Below are 25,133 nucleotides of genomic sequence, written 5' to 3' on the forward strand. Positions count from 1 at the left end.
TCTTTTATAGTCAGGTAGGATAGGCTTTAAACCCTAAGCATAACTCAGAGCATCTCTGATGTGTTTAGTCAATGACAGCATTTGTTTTGGGTTGCTGACATGGTAGAAGCACCTAACTCTCCATCCACTGTAGTTTGAACTGCTCAATTGTGGGGATAAAGCAGAAAGAAATCTTGTTTTTTAAACCCCCTTTTTAACTCAACCAAATTCAAGGTGGGATGTTGGGAAATGCTGGAGATAAAACACCTGGAATCAAATCTTGGCTCTGCCACGTAGTTGTTTGACCCAGGCAAATTAAACACTACATAAATGCTAATTAATCTCAAAATAGCTCAGCATCAACATTCTAGGAGTTTAGAAGCTATGTTAAAAAGTTAAAAGTGCCATTTTTCTGATAGTCTTCTATTCAATAAAGTAGGTAATCTCAACTATACTTTTTAAAATGACAACACTTAAAACTATTTTCTAATAGAAAAAAACATATAAACCCCAGCCCAAGAAACTCCTTCCCTCCAAATTAAGCCTTCTGACAAAGTCATTTTAACAGGACTGGATTAGATACTCTACCCCATTCAGGGCTAAAATGTGATGATTTTCAAATCTGGGAAAACGAACCCAGGTGAAACCACCTTGTGAAGCTTTGTACAAGGTCCAAGAACTGCATACATCTATGTGTCCATGTGTCTGGGAGGAACTGTAGTTACACAGACCACAACATATGTCTATATAAAACTTAAGAACCTGCAACAAGCCATTAGAAGCTAAAGTAGAATCATCTCACGTCCACAGCACAGTAGGCTACTTCACTGTCTGGGCACACAGAATTCGAGGCAATTAGTCTAGAGGGTTTTAGTCCACACTAGGGAGCTCATTCTTACCCATATCTTACTCATTTTTGTAACCCCCAACGTACAGCACAGTGCCTGAGATTCAGTAATTACCCAGTAAATAGTCACTGAACTGAAATATACTTTATCTTTATGGGAATACAATTACTTAAAAAAACTGAGCAGACACTCTGTGTACTAAAATTACTTTATTACAGTTGATTTTTTAAACATTTCCTTTGCTATGATACAAAGGATACTTACAAACAAAATATTACATATGACCTTGTTTTCGCTCTTATGTTCTGACAACTTGGTAACAGCTTTAAATGCACAATCTATACAATTAATACAGGTTATATGTGAACTATAAGGTATGTTGAACCAGAAGAATACTGACAATATACTGTACAATAAGCCTTACCAATTAGTGCTGCGGACCATTTCTACCAAAAGGAAAATGCACATCTGTACAGTCACCTTTACCAGCTGGTGCTGACAGTGAGGGAGAGGCTTCTTCCCCATTGCAACCCTTGATAAGCCTCCCCTGTGGGTGTCTGTTTGGTCCGAAAATTAAGAGGACTGTGTATATTTAAAATTAGTCTCCGGTAAAGTGGCAGAACATCACTTTCAACATGATAATCTCTTGCCAAAAAAATCAGTCCTAGTTTTAAAAGACCACAGGTCCTTTGTCCACCATGAAAACCCTACAGGCTCAAGGGCTTTAGGAGATGAGAAGATGAAGGCTGCCAAAAAAGGAGGCAAGAAACCAAGCCAAAATCTAGGTCTTGCAAAATCATCATTTTTCTTCCCTTCACCAAAGGGAACTAGAAATGTACAAATTCATTGATGAACCTCAATGATAACATATCAGTTAGCTGATAACCCTCATTTTATCTGGACCCCTGACTTGTGGGAATAACTGAAAGAGATTGTGAATAATATATACCACTTTTAGAAAAGAACCTCTTGCTTAGTTAAAATATTCCCTTTAGCCACCAAAGCTGGTCCTGGGCTATTACAGGTGTGCATTCATCTCTCAATGGTCTACTCAGAAATGATAAGGTTACAGCTTTTTTTCTTTTCTTTTTTCTTTTTTTAAATAAAAAAGCAATTGACTGAAGCATTTTTCTTTTTTTAGGTAAATAGCAAAAATAAAAATAAAAACCAACCCTGGCATTTGCACAAATAATGCAAATGGAGCGATATGGCCTTTAAGGTAATGGGTTAGTAGAAAGGAAGAGAAGTGAAGAAAATCCAGAGAAAATGATGTACTGATGTTTCTTTTTAAAAATTTCTACAATACATGTGCAAAAAAATCATGCTGGTTGAGGAAAACAAAAGTAAATGAGTATATAAAACTAAAATCATAAATAATATGTTTGGATGACTGGTAAAAGCAGAAACCAACCTGGGTTACAAAAAGGATTATACATTCAAGATGCTCTTAAACCCAGTGGGATAACTTATGTTAAAACTGTGTTAATAGTTAACGTTAAAAATCTCAAGTTTGTTTTTAAATCTTCACAATACAAGCAAAGCTGTTTTAAAATATACACTATACATATTTCTCATAGTCTCTCCAACCTCATTAATGCGCATTAGGCTATCTTTTTCATGTACTAAAACAAGGGGGTTTTGAAAGCTAAATTGCTCAGAGTAACTCATCCATTATTTAAATGTTTAAGTTTTAAATGGGTTAAAATTTTTAGCAGACTTATATAAATAGGATTTAGCAACACAAGTGTTAATGAAAAAAACTCTAAAGCATTTACAAATTATCAGGTTGAAATAGTCTCGGGAACTTATGTGCACTATACTTCAAAATGTTATTTACATCAGACCATCACTTTTGTAAAAATTTCCCTAAAAAATAAAAAACAAAATAAATTTGGAGAATTAACCCACTCTAACCTAGCAGAGAAGGATCATAAAAGGAGAGGTAAAACAATAACAAAATTATCTCTTAATAGAAATCCCACATATCCCTCTCTACTTGGATTTTGCCCTATGAAACCACCTGCAATTCCTAATAGGCTCATTTATCAAGTGGCAAGATAACGTGGTAAAATACCTTGTCAGATAGATTACTGGCCTCGAGTGGACTTCCTAAAAAAAATTTTCCTACCTGTGTCTCCTGCTTGGATTATTTTAGGACACGTGTATGTAATTAATTGGAGGGGCACTCTAAGTAGGCACAACTCCCATTTAATGTGGAATAAAAGGTCTGACATAAAATGCTGCTGGGAAGAAGGGGTGGTGGTTTCTTTGATATTATGAAATGCAAGAAAGCACATTTGGAATAGGCACCAAAAAAGAGCTTTCTGGCAACATACCAGGGGCAGCCAACATCTTAATAAACTAAATATACTTGTCTATGACCAAAAAAGGGTTAGAAGGGTTCCAATATTTCCCCCCAGGTTTGTTTGATATGTGCCCAATAGTCACATGGCCAGCTGGAATCTGCAAACATTAAGCAGTTCCATCCTTTTAAATCACATAATTCATTCCATGACCATGTGTAATTTATAGAAACAATAATGTTCATGCTGAGGCAATGTATTTGAGGGCTCAGAAAAAGCAAAATGTGCCACTGAGAGAAACCTGTTCCCATACAACTGGTCTTCATGCTTTCAAGTAGCCCAAATATACCCTTGATGCTAAGCCAAGCCATGCAAAAGCAAAGAGTACACACTTTTCATTAACACTGGTATCTCATTTCTAAACTTCACTGACCTCAGAGTTGCCAAAGAAACATGAGTAATGAAGGCATACAAATGAAGGTTCATGGATTAAAAAAAAATGCAATTCCCTCATCTATGTTTACCAGCTTTAATGACAAAGGAATTGTCAAAGGATTGACAAAGGAATACATGTAATTCTGGAAATAGGAAAATGCTCCAGAAATGGGATCAATGTGCCAGTAATAAGCATAGTTCATTTCATTTGAAAATTCAGCGAGAGCCCAATAAACAATTCCAAGCCATAATGTTATCACCTGCATAATTTACATAAACATTAAAACCCTTGCACTTTATAGACAAAACACACTTCTGTAAACATGGCCACTGGGGGAGGGAGGTTCCCTACCTCATTCATGATTGAGGACATGTAATCATTGTATTAAATAAAATGACTTTGCTTCAAAAGATTTTAAACCTGACCAATGGTTGAGCTTAATTTCTCCCTGTTTAACAACACTGAAGCATTAATTCTAAAAATGTTACCTAGGATGGTTTCAGGGTTAGATGCTAGGACCACAACTGGCAATGACAGCAACTCCTCTCTAGCTGGCACAGACTTATAAACTTTAGTACAAAAACAAAAAAATACAGAAACTAGGTCAATTTGTTAGCTAAATATTTACAGATAATTACATGATTTCTTCACTCACAATTGCTAAAAACTATGAGTGAAAAGGAAACTGTGCAGGTTGAATTACCCGTAATTTAGGGGGAATTCTGGGGTATCAAGATACCCTTTTCATTCATTCACAAGTCTCATCTTCTCTCTACTTTTTCATGGCAAACTACCTACAGATGTCCAGATTAGTATATCCAATGGGCATCCTGTTTCAGAGAGGATTAACCTTTTTCTCTATTTAAAGAAGACTCTCTTGTACATTTAAAAACAAAACAAACCCAACACAATCAAACAGATAAACACACAGATAAACACACACACACAGACACATACACACACACACAAGCTCTGAAACTTCAAAAAGTTCTGATTGCTGGGTAACAGTTAACAGTGATGGTGACATAGTAAATGGCTCCCCAGTTTTAATTCTCTGCCTTTATTTTCTTTAAAGGATATCTATTTTGGGGTGCGTGAGGGGGAAGTGCAAGTTTAAGAAACCCACAACAGGCAGATAAGGTGCATGCTAATTTACATATTTCTTATGATCTGAAGACTACCATTAGGCCAAATAGATTCTCTTCCCTTGCATGAGTGAAATTTTGGAAATCTGAATATAAACAAGGGAAGAATTAGTTAATGTGACTTTAAAGGGGGCTACCAGAATTCAGTAGAAAATATAAATGCACAATAAAGGAAGAGTTCTCAGCTTCACTTTCTTTTTCTAGACAGTGTTTAATAAAACTTCTTTACAAATTAAGTCACTTCCAATGTAGACTTACTGTAGTGATTTAATAAAAGTGCAGACAACATAACCAGACACACAGCAAAATAGACTTCAATCAGTAGTCCTTGCATACAAGAGGCAAGTCTGCTAAGTGTACAGCACACTCTTCATCCTTTAAGGAATCTGAGGATGGAAAATTTCCAGTTCTTAACAACTAAGAGTAAGTGAGTGCCTTTTAATAGGCAATGCTACAACCTGGTTGGGGGGCACTATCATGATAGATGAGGGAAAACAGAGAATTTGTTTCTCTTTAATAAGGATCTGTATTTTGGTAAGCAGCTCCAAGATGACAGCCCAAGTTTTAGATTTGTTCCTTAGAGAAAGCAGTTTTCTAAGAAATAAGAGCCTCCTCTTCCATCATTATAGGAGATTCACACTTATACACCTTAAATATATTATTTCCTGACTGGAATATACACTAGACACTTCACATTGTGAGCATGGAACAAAACGCAGGGCCATATAAACTACTTAGGAAAGGGTTGCAGTGTTGGGCCAAATCTGTGCTTGAAAAGTAGTGCCTCCGAAGGGGTGGAAGGTGCATGAAGAACTTACTATTAGCAAGCAAGAAGAGGCAGCTAAAAGGAGAAAGCCCCTTGCCAATACCAAATCCTTCTCTCCCAGTGGCCATTTCCTGTCGATTTTATAGTTTAGGAGAACCTTAGATGCTTTAGCAGTAATTCCTTTCTTGGATGTTTTGGTCCTTAGCAAAATTTATAATAATTATTATCAATGGAGTAAAAAGGGTAAGAGGATCAATGGCACCACTACTAAGAAATATGCATGGAGTGCACATGAAGATTATGTGTCTTATTGGTTCTTTTTATCTTTGCAGAGGAATCACCACCAGTGTTTTTAGTTTCCATGGTTCATTTCTCTCTGCATCACCTATCTTTCATTGCATCATGACACAAACTCACAGAAACACTAACTGGCTCCTTCCCCAGCACTATTTTACTGCATTGCAACTTATGGTTCCACATTTTACTTAACTTTCTTTCCACCCACTCAAGTGCTAAGAGGAGATTAAAATAGAAAAGATTGCATCTAATGACCACCTTCTCAAAAATATCAACCCAGAGTACTCATTGTTAAGAAACACATGCATTCTTGCCTTAACTGAGGACTAAAATAATGAAACAAAATAACAGAACCTTAAGTGCCCTGATGGAAATGTACAGTATGAATTATATTCATCAATCTATACACACATATAGACACTCATATGTATATACAATATATACATACAAATGGTAATAACTATACCAAAAATGTGCATATTTAACACAGTTTTTAAAAGCCAGTAGATTATGGTATAATACAATTTATTTCCACTAGTGAATGGCACAAATGGAGAAATGCAAAGGAGGTGTTTCAAGTACAATAAAGTCATTTTTCACACTGTGAAAATAAACAGTATTATTCCAGTGTCCAACACAATGTATTCTATAAAAGTTTAAAATGCCATTTAGTTAAAGAAGTAGAAAGCTACTAAAGTCTGCCTTATGGTCTGAAAAAGACACTCATAGCGTTTTCAATTTTTGAAAAGGGGGTGAGGAAAAATAGGTGGGAGTGGGAGAGAGTCAAGGACAGTTTCTTTAGTGTACTGAATGGTGTTTACCCGATGTCTAGGCAGCTGAAAATCATAATGACTATGCTAAAAAGTTCAACTTACCAATAAATCCTTGGCCTAGAGTACGAAGCATATCATATCTGTGGGTGTGGCTTCAAATGCAGGACTACTCATCTCTAGGCACAGAAATTACTAAAAAGAATGGCAGCTCTGAATAAAACTAATAAAAACATATTTTCCAACTAACTTTATCTATATAATGAAAATACTTTGATACTTTAATTCGGGGTTAGAGCTGACTTTAATAAGGGGAAAAATATGTGCAAAAGGAAGGGAACCCCATTAGGAACAATATATTTCAAGGTATGAGGTTTTGCATTTTTCTAATGCTAACTTAAAAAAGGGAGAGACAGTGAACACAAGAAACTTTTACTGCCAAGCTCTGGATACCAGACATAGCATTTACGACTTTCTGATATGCTGGACAAATATCCCATACTTTTAATTTTCTTAAACACATATATATCAAGTGAACACCAACAATGGGGAAGAGGTAGTAGTAATTTGATCAAATGTTGACGTCTGTACACTGATTCAGAAAGTGCCTGCTTCTTTCTTCAGAATCTCTCAAAACCTTTCAAATTTTCCTGCTACAAGCTTTACTCTTTGATAATTCCTACCATGTATGATATTCCTCAGAAGTTAGATCTTGCAAACACACACAAATCAATTAAGTTGAACCATTTTTGCAAACTATATATATTTTAATTAAAATGAACTTAATGGAATAATCCAGGTATAGTCATGGCCTACATGTAAAACTGGTTGCCACACAATTAAATCAGATACAAAGACCTACTGGATAGACATTTGGAGTCAGTATTCAATCACAATTTTACAAGTACATATGATCTGCATGAACTCAATAACTCAATTTGACTAATTTAAGTCCACAAGTGGACTTTAACATGTATTATTGGTAGTATTTTTTATTTTAAAGAGTTTTGTACGTAAAACTGAGCTGCACTCCTATTCCATGCCTCCAGTAGTATAGAGGGGCCAGACCTAATAAGAATTTTTTTAAAGGTATCAAATTCATTATATTTTTGGACATTAACTTTAAAGCTCTCTCCTATCATTTTCCTCCAAATAGGTAAATATCTCAATTTGTTTGAAATACTGTATAATAGGTGAATGCAAAATGACAGAAAATTAAAAGCTCCTTTCATTAGATAGACAAGAAGTACATGTCACGTTCACCTAAAAACTGGTGATCTCAAGCATGGCCAAGAGGACAATGTACCGGAGTGCTACCTGAAACACTGCCTAAAACTGTGTGTGAATTCTACTGTGATCTTGGTTTTTAAAAGATTTACATTAAAATATTAATTTTTCTTCTAGTTACCTTTAAATGAATGCCAGAAACTCCTAAAGGGGAGGATTCATGGAGATTAGACTGACATACCTGGGGAAGACTTAAATTTTGTTGAGAAAGCCAATATTTCAACAATTATAGATTACTGTTTGGTCATTAGCCTGGTCTAGGTGAAGAGTATCATTGAGAGGGACTCAGAAAATTCTACCTTGGAGTCCTCTGACTATTACAAAAAGCAGGATCCAGAGTCAGCAGCAAGGGTTCTTCAAGACAAGGGAGGGGTCAAGACAACTTGTAAGAAACTCTGATTTATCACTGAAAGGAAAGTTTTTTTCCTTCAAGTCATACTCACAGCTTCCTACCCACCTTCAACTCAATTTCCACACTAGCAGTGGAATACCAAGTAACATCTAACTTTCAGCATTGGGTTGATCCTTCATTGCAAAACAAAACAGAACAAAACAAAACAAAACACGCCCCTCTGTGGGAAAAAAAAAAGTTAGCGTTTGTCAAGAGATTCCCTGACCACTATAACTTACTTTACTTTTTTTTTTAAATTTGCCAAACTTGCTAGTTCCTTTTCAGTAGTACTTTAGCACTGAGGCTAGAGACTTCTGGAAGTGGTGTTTCCTGTTGTGTGATGTTAACATGATGCCAAATGGTCACTAAGTCTCAAGGAACTAGAAGTTTGTAAAGTATTGCAGCAACAAAAACAGCAATTAAAAAAAAAAAGAAAAAAAAAAAGAGGACCTGCACATGCAGCAAAATCTACAGTGGTGATGAGCATTAGTCAGCAGCTGGTAAAGTCATTGGCTCAGTGACTCCTGGTTCACTATGGCAACTAAGCATTTAAATAATTGGCTATTCTACTTGTAAACAGGAAATCCCATAAGCCAAAAGGGGTAATCAAATTATGTCTATGTAGTGTGGTGAGAATTCCAATAGATGGCAGTTTGCAAATATGGCATCATTCAAAACTCTCTGGCATTTGATTTGTATTGGCTCTATGTTCTTTGTTTCTGTACAAAGTAAAAGTACTGTTTGGGGTCTTGGGAGTTATAGAGCTTAGCTAGGATAAGATATCACAGTATAAGCAACAAAATGTCAGGATATAGAGGCTTCATCTCCTCACTATGCTGCTGAACATACCCACCATATGAACTTTCAGGGGTCTCTCTCACCCTTCTGGTCTTCCCCTTTAAAGGCTCACAGGTTCGTTGATGCAATTCCCACACAACTTGTGATCTCCTTACACCTCCCATCTCACCATGCCACAAAAAAGGCACAATTGAATGGACAAAAAAAAAACAACAAAAATCACTGACAAATCTATGCAGCATTCAGAAAAAGAACTAAATTGTTTTCTACTCTCTGAAAAAGTCAATGGAACCCTTTAGTGTTCATGGATTTCCACATTCTTTTTCACTCCAAATGAGGCTGAGAAGTCAGACCAATTTAATAAAGAAAATACATTGGTGAGGAGACACAGATGTGTTTCCATAATAACTTGTTTCAGCATATGCTGCCTGCTGTGAGTAGCTTATAAGAATTTGGGGTATGGAGAAAGGCTTTAGGTTTTTTCACGACCTTCTTAGGATATAATTGCCCCAAAGGGATGACTCAAGACACATTCCTGCATTCTATTTTTGCAGTGTTCAGAAAATACCCCCTAACTAGCCAATTTCTTGTAACCACATGCTTGAGATGTGTGTGTGTGTGTATGTGTGTGTGTGTGTGTGTATGTATATGTATACACACATACATATCTATTCCCCTTTTCAAAATTTCTCCGAAAGTTAAAAAACAAAAACAAAAAAACAAAACCCGGCAGCCAAATACTATGACATCTCAATTAGTAAACACAAAACAGAACGCTTTACAAAAATGAATAAAATATACCATATGCACTCAGCTTCCACACTGTAGTACCCAAGTGAGGAGGCTGCTGTGACGATGTCTGTAGGCAGTTTCTTTTGGCAGACAGCTCCAGCGGAATTGCCACTCTCAATTATTAAGTTATGTATAAGACATGTGTGACCCATTGGATATTTGTGAAGTGACACTCGTGCTTCTGCTCATGCCCTGCTCCGTCCGTCCCCCAGAAGCTGTCCGCCTTAGAGCCTGAGGGCTATTGCGGACTCCCATACTGCTACCTCGAGGTACCCCTTGCATTGGCCCTGAGGGGTGACCCCACGGCTGGGGTCCACCTTGCATTGGATGGCCCCAAGCCTGTGGTGGGCCACCCATGGGATGACCCCAGTGAGGTCCTGGACCCCCAGTAGGATTGTGAGACCAACCAGAAGCTCCTGGGTAGCTGTGGCTGAATGCCTCAGGGGAGAGATTAGAAAGGACCATGTTACTAAAACCTAGTCTCATGCTTTCAGAGTCAAAGGCTTCAATTTCTCTGGCTTGACGTTCCAGCAGGCTGCGTATTCGTTCTGTGCGTTCATTCTGCAAAGCCAACATTTCTTCTTCAATCTGATGGGGGTTAGGAGGAGAGAAGCAAAAAGAAAGCCGATTTATTTTTTAAAATCTACAAACTAAGGAAGTGATAATTACTCAGCTTTGAAGTAAATCATAAAAAAGTTCCCTCTGGCTATTTTATGGCTGTACATTCAAAAATCAAAGAGATGTACTGTAGAAATAATCCATAATTTATATTTCTAAAATGTGTAAAATCAAGTTCTTAAAAGCAAAGGCAATAACCTCTACTGAAATAATAAATCAAGGCAATTATCATCAATGGCTACTAAATCATTAGGTAAAACACTGAATAAAAAAAAAAGTGGGTGAAGGGAAACTAGCTTCATCAGACACAGCAAAATCTCACTCTAATAAAATAAATGTGGGGGACTTTCCTGGTGGTGCAGTGGTTAAGAATCCGCCTGCCAATGCGGGGGACATGGGTTTGATTCTTGGTCCGGGAAGATCCCACATGCCACGGAGCAACTAAGCCCGTGCACCACAGCTGAGCCTGCACTCTAGAGTCCCAAAGCCACAACTACTGAGCCCACATGCCACAACTACTGAAGCCCGCGCGCCTAGAGCCCGTCCTCCGAAACAAGAGAAGCCACCGTAGTGAGAAGCCCACGCACCAGAACAAAGAGCAGCCCCTGCTCGCAGCAACTAGAGAAAGCCTGCGCACAGCAATAAAGACCCAACGCAGCCAAAACTAAATAAATAATTAAATAAATAAGATTAAAAAATAAATGTGGTATTGGTGTAGGGACAGACTATTAGTGAAACAGAAATAAAGATCTCAATTTGTAGGTTTTTAAAGCAGGACAAAAGCATTAATTAATTAATTAATTCAATGGGGGAAAAGATGGATTCTTAAACAAATGACACAGGCACAACTGGCCAACCATCTGGAAGGAAATAAAAATGGCACCCCATCTTATACCACATTCCAGATAGACCAAAGCCTTAAGTGAAAAGCAAACAAACAAAAACTAAAATTTTCATTAAAAAGTTAGTTTCTAGGGCTTCCCTGGTGGCGCAGTGGTTGAGAGTCCACCTGCCGATGCAGGGGACATGGGTTCGTGCCCCGGTCCGGGAAGATCCCACATGCTGCGGAGCGGCTGAGCCCGTGAGCCGTGGCCGCTAAGCCTGCGCGGTCAGAGCCTGTGCTCTGCAACGGGAGAGGCCACAACAGTGAGAGGCCCGCGTACCGTGCAAAAAAAAAAAGTTAGTTTCTATATACCTAGAAATTAGTGGTTGGGTAGCCATCATCATCAGTTCTGAAAAACTGGAAGGTATTACAAATAAATGTAGTTGACTATACATATATTTTTTAAAATGTAAAATAATTCATAATAAAGTCAAGAGAATGAAAAAAAGTTGACGGAGAACTTTTTTATGACTGATCAAATTGATAATTGCCTAAACCCACTGATCAATATTAATGTCACTTAAAAGGGGGACAGCTAGACATTATGTATCTTTTGATGTGATGCAAAAGGAAGTACACAGTAACCCTCATGAAAATTCCTTGCAAAAATTAAAAACGGAATCTAAATATAATCATGCCTCTGGATCTCATTACCAGTTTATATAGGAAATATGAAGTAAAAATGAGAATACATTAAATGACACCATGAGGACGCAATCAGCCAAATCCAGATTTTGAGAATTCCTACAGAACAAATGATCCAATCCAAACGGGGGGAAAAAAAAAGTGTAGGGGAGAGGGCCCTATTATAGACTAATTAACTTAAAAGACAATTAACCAAAGCAATGTCTGGACCTTGTTTGGGCCCCAATCCAAATAAGCCAACTTAAAGAAGACATTTCTGAGATAAAAGGAGAAATTTAGGCATAGACTGAGTATGAGGTAATATTTAAATTTTATTATCAATTTTGTTAAATATTATGATGGACTTATGATTATATTAAAGTAAAAAAGTCCTTATCTATATTTAGGAGTGAAATGATGCTATGCTAGAATTTGCTTTAAAATATCCCAGACAGAAGGCAGAGGCAAGGCACTGAAGGAAAGATGGAAGACTACCAAGGAGACTGCTTTTGTTGTTGATGAAGTGAGCAACATTGTAAAAGAGGCCATAGAAAGAGCCATTGGTGGCAATGCCTATCAGCACAGCAAAGTGAATCAGTGGACCACAAACGTAGTGGAGCAAACCCTAAGCCAACTCACCAAGCTGGGGAAACCATTTAAATATATTGTGACCCGTGTAATCATGCAGAAGAACAGAGCGGGATTACACATGGCAAGTTCCTGCTTCTGGGACAGCTCTACTGATGGGAGCTGCACTGTGCGATGGGAGAACAAGACCATGTACTACATTGTCAGCGCCTTCGGGCTGTCCATTTTTTTTTTTTTTTTTTTTACGGTACGTGGGCCTCTCACTGTTGTGGCCTCTCCCGTTGCGGAGCACAGGCTCCGGACGCGCAGGCTCAGAGGCCATGTCTCACGGACCCAGCCACTCCGCAGCACGTGGGATCTTCCCGGACTGGGGCATGAACCCGTGTCCCCTGCAACGGCAGGCGGACTCTCAACCACTGCGCCACCAGGGAAGCCCCAGGCTGTCCATTTGACCACCTCGTCCACCCTGTGATTTTCTCCTTTTGTCCCAACGTTTCTCTACCATCTTCTAACCACCAGCCATCTAGTCAGTGATCACCTGTCTCACTCTCTTTAAGTGTGTTTTTGTGGCACTCTTAAAATGCAGAGAAAAAAACCAAATAACCACACTGTTCTGTGACCTGCACATCCTAAGTCAGAGGAATCATCACTGAAGGTAGTCAGGAGCCTGTCCTGACACTTGTCTTAACTTTGAATGGTTCTTTTCAAAGGTGCTAAAAGCCTAAATCTGCTAAGTGTGAAACTTTCTCTAATCTGAAATGATTCAAACACACTAATTTTCCATACTTTGTACTTTTGTTAGAATAATACATTATTCCAATTAAAAATATATATATATATCCCAGACATTCTTTCCCCCAAGAGTGTGTGTGTGTGTATGTGTGTGTGTAGGTAGTGGGGGGAATAGATAAGAAAAAATTAGCAAAATACTGATAAATGTTGAAGCTGGGTGATGAGTACTTGGAATTTCATTGTACTAAGTCTCCCTACTTTTGTATATGTTTGAAAATTTCCATGAAAAAAAGTTTTTAAAAGATAGGAAAAAAGAGAATTTGTAAAGGAGCATTAAATAATCATGCTTCAAGATATTTGAGAACTTAAGCCAATAGTCATATTGCTATCTGTAGAAATCTAGCTCAATAAATGTTTACTTTCTATGTGTCATTTTTAAGTGCCCTTAAAAAAAACACAGTTTAGCATGGAAAAAACACATGCAAATAAAAATTACAATAGAATATGGTAAGATGTAATAATAGATTTATAAAGTATAGCAGAAATACTAAGGGACGGAGTGATTCACTCTACAGGAGAAGGAGACTAGGGCAAAGAAGTCTTCTTAGAGGAGGTGGTAGAGACTGGATTCTGAAGGAAGAATACAAGTTTACCAGGAAGACAAGCAGAGGGGAAAATATTTTCAGCAGAGAGAACATGTGGAAAAACATGGACAAATGGTAAAAATAAGAAGTGTTTGGAGAATTACAGATCGGCCAGATGGACTCCAGTAAGAAGAGTTTGAAAATTATCGAAAGTTCTAAATACTAGTGTTACAAAGATTTAGAGAGGGCCATTCATTTGAAGATAGAAGGAGAACTTAGATTAAACATGAATGCTTCCTGTGAGGTAAAGACATCAAATTGTTAACTGTGGTGATTTCTGAGTGAAAGGATTAAGGACATTTCTGTTTCTCTATATTTGCCAGGTTTTAAAAAATGATTGTGTATTTATAAAATAATTTCCCCACTCTTTTCATATCTATAGATAAAATACCCAATTCTTTGGAATTAAATTTATCTCTAAGGATTCAGAGAACTTCAAATTTTTAAAGTATTTTATATGTAAAAAATTTAAAATCCATTTACTTAAAAGCACTTATTTTAATTTGAAGGATCTAATAAATGATGGGAAAGCACTTAGCATGTAACTGATCTGAATTCCTTGCATATACTCTGAAGGAAACTCATGATAAAAATATTAAACACATTAATGCTTATGAACCTTTTATCCAGTAAGTATTGCTTCAATTTCGTTTGCTGATTAGTTTTGCCATTCAAGAAACTCAGAACATTTTTCAATTAAACAAAAATAAAACCTAAGATTTGTGATAGGTTACACTAATCCCCATTTCTTTTAAAACATGTTATTTATTACTACAAATTAGAAAGGTGGTTTCACTGGGTAGATAAAAGTTACCATACTTAAGACTTTTGAGAGGCTCTCCCGACCTATCTTCTTTGAAATCAAATGTGATATTTTTGTGTGAATATTTTCAGTTCCACAAAGAAAGATCCTGTAAGATGTTCCAGTCGTCAATTCTCACTTAAAAACTACCAACCATGTTTGTTGATACTTAAGTGAAATACTGAAAGAAAATTAATTGAAATGATAAAACTAAAAAATGAAAACATTTATATTTTGGAAATACTGCCACTTTTCATGCACATATAAAATTCACAGGGAATCAACTAGGCGCCAATAAAAAATAAAATTTTTAAAAAATTTATAGGGAATTTAACATTTATAGTTATGTTGTCATTTTGCTGAAAATTTTAATGTAAATGAAATATGAGAAAAGTCATAAAAGGACCTTATGTGAGTCAAGTGAGGCTTACTTTTACTTTGTTGGTGCCTCAACCTACAGGAACAACTCTTGGTTCATTTCGAGATTAAAGCAAACTTCAAAGAGAACTATTCATCGTGAAACAAGTAATATTCACTCTGGTTCCACCTCTATTTATTTTCAGATTACTGTTTCTCATCTGTACAACGAGTAAGTGCCAAGTGCAGAAAATACAGCAGTTAAGATTTTTCAGAGTTTCTGTAAAGAGGATACCTGGGTTTGGTAGCTGCCAACTGACCCCAAACTGCTTTACATGCATGTCACTTGAAATGTAAATATTAGCCCTAGTAGCAACTCAAAGCACTATAGATTCATCACCCTACTGTTCCTTTATTATCTGTCATACTAAATAATCTTGTGTATTTTCCCTTATCAAAGTAATATAAACCACATTAAAAAAGTAAAATATAGGAAATTCCCTGGTAGTCCACTGGTTAGGACTCTGTGCTTCCACTGCAGGGGGCATGGGTTCGTCCCCGGTCAGGGAACTAAGATCCTGCATGCCGCGTGGTATAGTCCCCACCAAAAAAGTAAAATAGAAAAACAAACCATTCTATCATGTTAATATAGCCACTACTAGCATTACTTCAATTCACTTTAAGTGTGATTGGTCTTTTTTATTTTATTCAACACATCATAAGCATTTTTCTATATTAATACTGTCTTTGTAGCCATCATTTAAATGGCTGAATAAGATTTTATTAAGTGGCTTGGCCATAATTACTTAATTATATCTCTATCTTAGATGGTTATGTATTTTAAACCATTATAAACTATGCTATAATTACCATATTTAGCATCTTGCTTTTCCTATATTTGGATTTCCTTAGAATAAATTCTCAAACACTTAACATTTCCAAAGTACAATATATACTTCCAGAGGGAAGAGATATGGGGACATATGTATACGTATAACTGATTCACTTTGTTAAAAAGCAGAAAGTAACATACCACTGTAAAGCAATTATACTCCAATAAAGATGTTTTATATATATATATATATATATATACACACACACACACACTTCCAAATTGCTTTGCAAAATGTATTAACAATATATGAGAGTGCCACTGCACCTTCACCAATGTGTATCAGTTTTATGCCCATATTTTACTAGGCTCTGTAGAACATACAGGCTTGGTTCATATAGTGAAATAAGATTGTACCTAAGACACTAATCAGCCCTAACTCTGAACCACTAGGTGGAGCTAAAAATACAAATACACAGTCCTACTCCAGTATCCTTGGGGGAAGGGTTCCAGGACCATTCCTCAGATACCACAATTTGAGGATGCTCAAGTCCCTTATCTAAAATAGTGTAGTGTTTGCATAAAAGCCACACAGATACTCTCATACTTTAAATCACCTCTAGATTACTTACAATACTCTATACCATGTAAATGCTCTGTAACTAGTTGCTGGGGGCATGCAGCAGATAGCAGTTTTACTTTTTGGAACTTTCTGGAATTTTCTTTCCCCTAATACTTTCAATCAGAGGTTAGTTGAATCCATGGATGCAGAACCCACAGGTATGAGAGGGCTGACTGTAAATAGTACTAATATTTCTCTCACAACACTATAGGGAGTTTTCATTTTAGTGATAATTTTTTGAAGCATAAGAGACAGAACTTTAGGTTGAATTTTAATAAGCAAGTTGGAATCAGACAGATTTATGAAATCTGTACATGGGACAAACTAGATTTTTCTCAAAATTTATATGTGTTTATATCTTTCCCATCTTGAATGAGAAACATAAGTGAGACAATTTTTAGAGGCAAGTACCTCTTGAAGAAGCCAGTAATAAGAGCTATGCCAGAAGAAGAGTAACATCTTATTTAGGTGGGTTTTTTAAGAATGTATTTTTTAATTTAATAAGGAATTCTATTTTTATCACAAGAACTGCAGGAAACAGAGGAAAATCTATGGAGCAATGGTCTAGAAACCATGACAACTTTTATTAAGTTAGCCAAGTACTAACATTCAAAAGGATCAATGGAGCTAAGACTATCACCTGTTGGGAACTTATGGCTCAGGAATTCTGGAACATAGCTCTGAATCCTAGATACAATTATGTTCTACTACTTCTCATGGCAAAACTTTCCTCTTTATCTTTCAAAATCTAAAAATCTTCTGTCCATCAGTCTTTCCCCAAAATACACACACACACACACACACGCACAGCTATAATACCTTAAAGGATGGAAAGGAAGTGAATCTGGGGACTTTAGTTCTATTCTCTAATATATCTGGCAAAGAATAAGTGAAAAAAGAGAGAAAGAAAGAAAAAAAAGATACATCTAGAAGTAACATTTTCAGCTTCTGTAGAACTGGCTTTACCTTCTGTCCCCTAGTACTCTTCCACCAATCTGTATAGTTCCAGGCCCAGGATAGAAGAGTAAAGTATATATTCCAGATCCTTTGCCCCTGCCTCTCTCAGGCAATTACTAAAGTTCTTTTTCTTCACTATCCAAGTTTTTCTCCAATCTCTTTAGGTAGAACTAGGTACACAAAAAAAGTGAGGAACATGGAGCCAGAGCTACTCTCCCACAATTCAACTGTCTTCACATAACACCATATCCTTCCTCTAGCAATTACTACTTAACTACATTCCTCTGATGTTTAGAATTCATTAATTATAATAAGGTTTATTACTGAAACAATAATTTTAAAGAAAAACACTACCAAAACTAGAATTAAGGAAATATGGTATGGTGAAAACAATCTAACGCCACCTCTGTTAATATGAAAATGTATTTATAAAATGCTTCTGATGAAGGCAAATACTAGCACAATTAACTTCCTTCTATTATCTATACCTTTTGTTCTAAGAGTGCCCTGCGGAGGGAGACCCTCTGTTCAAGTTCCCGAAGCTCTCGATCATGTTGTGCCTCAGCCTGCATCTTGATTTTGCTCTGATATGCATTTAACAGCTCCAGTTCCTGCTGCAGCTGCATCTTTAAAACCTGGCACTCTGCTTCCTGTGCTTCATCCAAACGCAGCTGAAAGAGAGGAAAAAACCCAGATATATCCTACTGTGAGCTATTTACCCACGACCTATGGAAAGGAGGTGTGAGAAAAGACAGACAACTCTTTTGTAGGATACACAATTGTTCTCTCTTGTATCTTGGAGTAAACATCTCTGAAAAAGGAAGGCACAGTAACCAGTGATGGTAATATGAAGATAAAAGCTATTATAATCTATTAGGAGGATGCCTGAATAATTATATTTTTCTTAAGAAAAATCTAGAATCTGATTAGCTGATGTAAGACTCTCAATCTCTTCTCTGCAATGGAAATAACTACAGAACAGGCACCAGCAAACTATAGCCTCCAGAGCAAATGTGGACAGCTGCCTGTTTTAATTAATTAATTTGATAGTCCACTAGTTAAGAATGGCTTTTACATTTTAAATGGCTATATAAGTACCCACATAATTATCCTCAATTTTGTATCACGGACTACAAAACCTAAAATATTTACTATCTGGCCCTTTAAGAAAAAGTTTGCAAAACTCATATAGAAAATATTTTGTATTTGCCTTCACTAAAATGTGACCATTTGGATCCCCAATACAGTACTACTTTTTGCTCACTGCTTAACAAAGCTGCTGCTCTAATCCTCCTATACCGTTGGGATATGTGCTGAACACCTGAGGCAGTGGCAGAGAGCCTATTTAGAACCTCATGACTAAATGTATCAATGAGAATTCTATATAAATCATGCCTACCTCCAAGCAATGCAGAGAACAGGAAAAATATAGATAACCACCACCATCTCTCAAGCTGTAGGAGAGCTATCACTTCCAACCAGTATTTTAATTGCTGGGATTTCATTCAGGTGGTGGGATGAAAGGGGCACTGAATTTGTTTTGCTTAAATAAAATGAACTCACAGCTTGGGTGGACAGCATTTCATTAATGCTGTGGTCATACTGTTCAGCCAAGATGGCTAACTTCCGGGTCTGCTCCTCCTTGAGACGTTTCAGAACAGCTTTGTGCTCACTCTTTGGTGTAGTCTCCAGTAGGTGATTTCTTAATGCTTTGTACTGTCTGGTTTGGATTTTGCAGGTGTCCTGAAACTGCTTTTTTATTTGGAGTTCTTTAGACTGGGAAGGAAAAAAAAGATGTATATAATTTTTAACATATGGCATTTGTTATACCTTATGCTTATATGAAAATAAAGGCTACTAGGAGACGAGTAGATGAAAAACAGAAAGGTCAGACCATAAGGTTGCAGGTACAGTACTTTTCCACTTGGTTATTAGGTCAAACCATTAACATTCTATGTATTTTTATAACAAAATCTCTAATTTAAAACATCAGAATATCAAGAACCTTACTTTTTTCATAGGACTTCAGGTAATACTCATTATTTTACTAGCACATTTAGTTACAAGTAAATTTTTTTTATAGATTTTTTTTGATGTGGACCTTTTTTTTTTTTTTTTTTTTTGCATTACGCGGGCCTCTCACTGTTGTGGCCTCTCCCGTTGCGGAGCACAGGCTCCGGACGCGCAGGCTCAGCGGCCATGGCTCATGGGCCCAGCCGCTCCACGGCATGTGGGATCTTCCCGGACCGGGGCACGAACCCGTGTCCCCTGCATCAGCAGGCGGACTCTCAACCACTGTGCCACCAGGGAAGCCCGATGTGGACCATTTTTAAAGTCTTTATTGAATTTGTTACAATATTGCTTCCGTTTTATGTTTTGGTATTTTGGCCGTGAGGCATGTGGGATCTTAGCTCCCGACCAGGGTCTGAACCTGCACCCCCTGCACTGGAAGGTGAAGTCTTAACCACTGGACCGCCACGAAAGTCCCAGTGGCACCACTCTTAAATACTGTCCTTGGTTAACAAAATTCTTCCAAGTTAGCCAGGAATGGGACAATGACATTTAGACATTCTCTTCTACCTCTGCATAACAGCCTCTATTCTTTTAAAAGTTTTTATTTTTAAAACATTGTGCCAAGAAAACTAATTATTCCACATCACTAGCCTAATGAGGGAAAAAAAAAAGCTCCTTGAAAAATGTTTTTTCTATAAGAAGAGTAATACTTGTACCAAGAATAAACTATATCCCTCAATGTTTGACTCAAGTGAAAGCAAGATGAATGTAAGTTACAGTTGTTTCTACTCATTTAACACTGACAAAACATCATCTGGATGCCAGATGAAGAAACAACAGAGCAGGCGTATATCCAACCCATTCCATAGACATAGTACCCCAAACCCCCCACCCCAAATCCTAGTCAAATTACGTAAGTGCTAAAACTGAAGTCCCCCTACCTCCCTTTAAAGTCCTGGAAAAAGTTGGAAGAGGCAACCATTACTTAGGTAAATAAAAATGGATAACTTGGCATTAAAATCAAGTCAGTTTTGTTCAAATTGAGTAAGTAGATAGAAATACATAACTAAGAGGAACATGATGGTTTTCTTCCCTAGCAAAGTAACAGAACAATCTCCTTTATGGAAAATCTTGAGCTCATCTGTCATCAGAAGGAGACATTCTATTCTAAATCTGACTACAATTGTGAAACATTATTTTTTGCCTCACTTTTTGTATAGTATCTGTGAAGATTACACTAGTATTTACAAGCTTTCAAACTGAAAAGGCAAAAACAAAAAACAGGAATGGTTAAACATCAAACAACTCTATGCCAAGCCCTACAGAAATGCAGTCATATTAAATTTATGGTATGATGATAGAAAACTAACAAGCTTTCAGTCTGGTTTATTTCTGGGTGCTGCTGACTTTAAAACAGTCATTAATTTCACAGACATGTTACTTAACTAATCTTTTGGTGGGAAATTGTCTATTCTATAGCCAAAAGAGTATATACCTCTCCCCTACAAAGACAAAATAAATTTGAAAAATCATTATGAATTCCAATTTTCTAAGCAATGACTAATGAAGATTATGTGAGTAGTCAACATAAGCTACTCTGTAAATGATGTTAAATTAGCTGTTCGGAAAACAAAATGAAATTTTACTCAGGTTCACAAGGAAAGGGTAAAAACATCTTAACTTTGCTTCTATACTTTTGTTCAACACAGCTTGTTTGAATGGAGTTGAGTGGGAATCAAGAGGTACCATTCGGTGTGGTGTAGCTTCTAGATTTTGACACAGATTACCCCTGTGAATGAATTTCACTTCACTACAGGACAGTTATTCAGATAAGGGGGTAGGGTTTTAAAAGAAAATACTGTGTTGGGCTTCCCTGGTGGTGCAGTGGTTGAGAGTCCGCCTGCCGATGCAGGGGACACGGGTTCGTGCCCCGGTCCGGGAGGATCCCACATGCCGCGGAGCAGCTGGGCGCGTGAGCCATGGCCGCTGAGCCTGCGCGTCCGGAGCCTGTGCTCCGCGACAAGAGAGGCCACAGCAGTGAGAGGCCCACGTACCACAAAAAACAAAAAAACAAAAAAAAAACCAAAACATACCCCAACTACCACGCCATGGTCTCACCTACACTACCAAATACATAAAGAAAATAAGCAGAATGGGAGTAACACTGTGGTGATTCCACTATTCCTCTTAAGATAAGCACACACGATGAAGGGAGAGGGGGTAAGAAGGCATTTTTTTTTCATTCACTGGCTTCTGTACTGACAAGGAATTTACTGTCTTTTTTGGATACAAATCACACTAGGAGCAAATAAGATTCCAAAACTGTATTACTTGGAACAATAAAGAGAAGCCAACAGGTTAGTTAGCATGTTGACGTGTAGACTGTAATGTCAGCATTGGACATTTGGGTACATTAAAATAAGAATTTTGATTCTTATTTATGGCATTTCCTACAGTTAAAGTTTTTTCGGTACTCTACTGAGAAATACATGAGCAAAAGTCTGTAGCTACAGACACTCCATTAAACATGCTTAAAATGAAAAGAAAAAGGTTTATTCAATTTCTTTATGACAGATTTCTGTCTTAGACTTTTACTGCTTATATGGATGCCTTTTATCCCTATTCCCCTTTGTCAAGAAGCTTAGGCTAAAGGTACCTTCAGACTCTTAGGCTGTTGTCGAACCTCCATGACATGCTTTCGCCTTAGTTCTCTTTCTCTTCGCTTATTATATTCCAGCTGGTTAGTGAGCTCAGTTTGATGCTGCAGTCTGATCAACTCACAGCGCATCTTCTGAATTGTGTTGAGGTGGCGGAACTCCAGTTCTTGCATGGACTCATGTTGTCGCAGCAGCATGGCGTGCTCTAAGTCCTTTTGAGTCTGTCTTTTATTTAACTCCTAATCCATAACACAAAAGACAAAGGTATAATTTACAATGCTAGGAAAAAAACTCCTAAGAAATAGATTAATCAGGAAGTAGATGTAATCCTCAGATTCAATAATGACTGCATAGTAAATATTAGATTTTATGACCTTTACAGCAGTAAATGGGCAATTAGTAGCACCGATTTCCTTATTCTATTCATTTACTATTCATTAATACTATTTTATGCAATAAGCTTAAGACATAGCAAATCTATCTCAGTAGGCTGAATGTCCTTCCTTCTTTCTTTTCTTTCTTTATTGTTTCCCAATTTTATATCTGAAGAGAACTCCTAAGCCATTCTTTGAATTTCTTCAGAAAATCTATTCAATTCTATTACAGGCAGTATACCCAGCACAGTATAGTGAATAAGAACGTGGATCTGGCTCTGCTACCTACGAGCAGTCCTTGGGTTAATTGTTTAAATTCTCTGTGCTTCAGTTTCATCACTTTTCAAATGAAGATAATAATATTGCTATTTCACAGATTTAATGTGAGGATGAAGTGAGTTCACAAATGGAAAGTTCTCAGAACAACACCTCACACATGCTGCTCAATAAATGTTCTAATTCTTTTTTTTTTTTCAGATTAAAAAGAACAAGCATAAAACACACACACACATACAGAAGTCAAACCTACCCCCTTTGCCCCTGCAAACCCCTTCTCCAGAGGCCAACAGTTTGGTGCAAATGCTTCCCAACCTTCCCCATGCTTATCGTGAAACATCTATTACACAAAAACATACAGTTTTAAAAACTGAATAACATACATTATAGGCATATAATGTGCTTTCTTCACCTAACAATATAATGGATATACATCCAGATCAGATCAGTATATACAGATCTTTTTTTTTAAGTTTCATAGTAAGCTTCTGCTTTGCAATACCATAATTTTCCATTTTTTGCTTGATAAAGAAATTTTCATTAAATGTTTATTCATGATGCATCATATAATCATGTTATTATTTCTTTAGGATAGAGTTCTAGAAGTGGATTTGATAGATAAAAGCATATCTATCAATATATCAGTATCAATTTATATTCTTAGCAACACTGCACATTTCCCAATGCCACTATTAGGGTTCAATGTTGCTAGTCTTTTAAATTGTTCTTATTTAATTGATGCAACTGTTTTAATTTGAATTTATTTAATTATTAGTGAATCTGAACAATTATGCTATACTTGAAGTTTATTTTAAGCCGCTCTTGTAAATAAATTAATCTGTGCTCACAGGTATCCCTGATAGTGAGAATATGTTTTCACTGGCATAAGAGTTTCTACATTTGCCCGATTAATAATTACATGATTATAAAAAATGTGTTAAATGATAACACATACTTAATGGCACCCATTTCAGTTCAAAAGGTATAAAGTATCCAATAATTTTATGGTATTTAAAAATGAACACCCCTCTCATTCACAGATTTAATATGTATTTAATAAATATTTATTGAATACCTACTATGGGCCAGATACTAGGGGGATATAAAGACCAGAACAAAACCAATGACTTTAGAAAATTTCCATTCTAGGCAGGACGAGAAACTTACCCCCAAAAAGTGTGTATGTGTAAGAGAGAGAAGTGCAGAGAAGAACATTTAGAGAAGAAGGATTTGGACATTAGGGAAGGCACTTCTGAGGAGGTGGTATCTGAGGAGAGACATGAAGGGAGGGAGCAAGCCATGTAGGTAATCTAGGGAAGAAGAATTCAGGCTGAGGGAGGTACAAGTGCAAAGACCCTGAGTCTGGGAAATGATAAACATACTTTCAGGAAATATTCTCGTTTCAAACGTACCTCCCTGACAAGGTCCTGTTCCAAGTTATGGCGCCCAAGTAACATTCTTCTCTTGAAGCGACGGCATTCCAGCTCTAGGTATTGTCTCTGACGCCGTAGAAGATTAGCCTCTTCTTCTGCTTGGAAATGCTGTATATTCTCCTTCTGCTTTGAAAGCCACTCCTGTTTTTCTTTTTTTGGGGTGCTCTGATTTTCATTCAGCTCCTGGCAACATAAAAAACAACTCAGTTCGGGCTTCCCTGGTGGCGCAGTGGTTGAGAGTCCGCCTGCCGATGCAGGGGACACGGGTTCATGCCCCGGTCCGGGAAGATCCCACGTGCCACGCAGCGGCTAGGCCTGTAAGCCATGGCCGCTGAGCCTGCGCATCCGGACCCTGTGCTCCGCAACGGGAGAGGCCAAAACAGTGAGAGGCCCGCGTACCGCAAAAAAAAAAAAAAACAAAAAACAACTCAGTTCAAAATACATAAAAATTAATTGCATGAATATATCATCTGGTATTTGGTGCATTTAAATAAAAGTACTTAATCTGTGTCCTTTCTAATGCTCAAGGCAGGGCAATGACCTTAAGGAGGTAGGTAATATTTTCCTTTTCTTGAGTTAACCGGTGAAGTAGGACAGGAAAGAGAAATGTATGCTAGAAAACATGCATACCTTTTAGCTTTACACAGCTACATTTATGATAGTTACTAGCTTTAAAAGAACACAATATTGGTAAATGAAGTAAAACACATCATTCTTTTTTTTTTTTTTTTTTTTTAAAACACATCATTCTTTAAATGCTTCCCAAGAAGAGACATAAGGCAGTGCTTTCAGGTAAAAATTATTTATATGAATTAATATTAGGGCAAATATAAATCTAATGTGTCACTTCTTGGTTTCTGACATTCTAAATATTAAGTTTTTGGCAAAATTATGGATAGACTCAGTATA

General features: G+C 37.0%; 1 protein-coding gene and 1 pseudogene across 3 annotated transcripts in view; one reads left to right on the plus strand and one right to left on the minus strand.

Moving 5' to 3' along the window:
* Nucleotides 1-1,019: 1,019 nt before the first annotated feature.
* The window catches only part of TAOK1 (TAO kinase 1), a 145,945-nt gene continuing 121,831 nt past the window's right edge, over nt 1,020-25,133 (minus strand). Inside the window, exons 15-19 of one of the 2 annotated variants that reach the window (XM_029210721.1) lie at nt 24,204-24,407; nt 22,141-22,380; nt 19,035-19,247; nt 17,960-18,142; nt 1,020-10,400 (exon numbers count right to left, since the gene is read on the minus strand). In XM_029210721.1, the coding sequence (XP_029066554.1) occupies nt 9,939-10,400; nt 17,960-18,142; nt 19,035-19,247; nt 22,141-22,380; nt 24,204-24,407 (1,302 nt within the window). In that variant the 3' untranslated portion in view covers nt 1,020-9,938. The remainder of the gene's footprint in view (nt 10,401-17,959; nt 18,143-19,034; nt 19,248-22,140; nt 22,381-24,203; nt 24,408-25,133) is intronic. The other variant, XM_029210720.1, reaches the window with a different exon arrangement.
* On the plus strand, nt 11,948-14,230 carry LOC114888896 (annotated as a pseudogene). Its single transcript, XR_003791910.1, has 2 exons — nt 11,948-11,989; nt 12,389-14,230. The product of XR_003791910.1 is annotated as a dynein light chain Tctex-type 1 pseudogene (transcript).

The sequence above is a fragment of the Monodon monoceros genome, unplaced genomic scaffold (assembly GCF_005190385.1).
Source record: "Monodon monoceros isolate NGI ecotype Baffin Bay Population unplaced genomic scaffold, NGI_Narwhal_1 Super_Scaffold_9, whole genome shotgun sequence".
In the NCBI taxonomy this organism is placed as follows: domain Eukaryota; kingdom Metazoa; phylum Chordata; class Mammalia; order Artiodactyla; family Monodontidae; genus Monodon; species Monodon monoceros.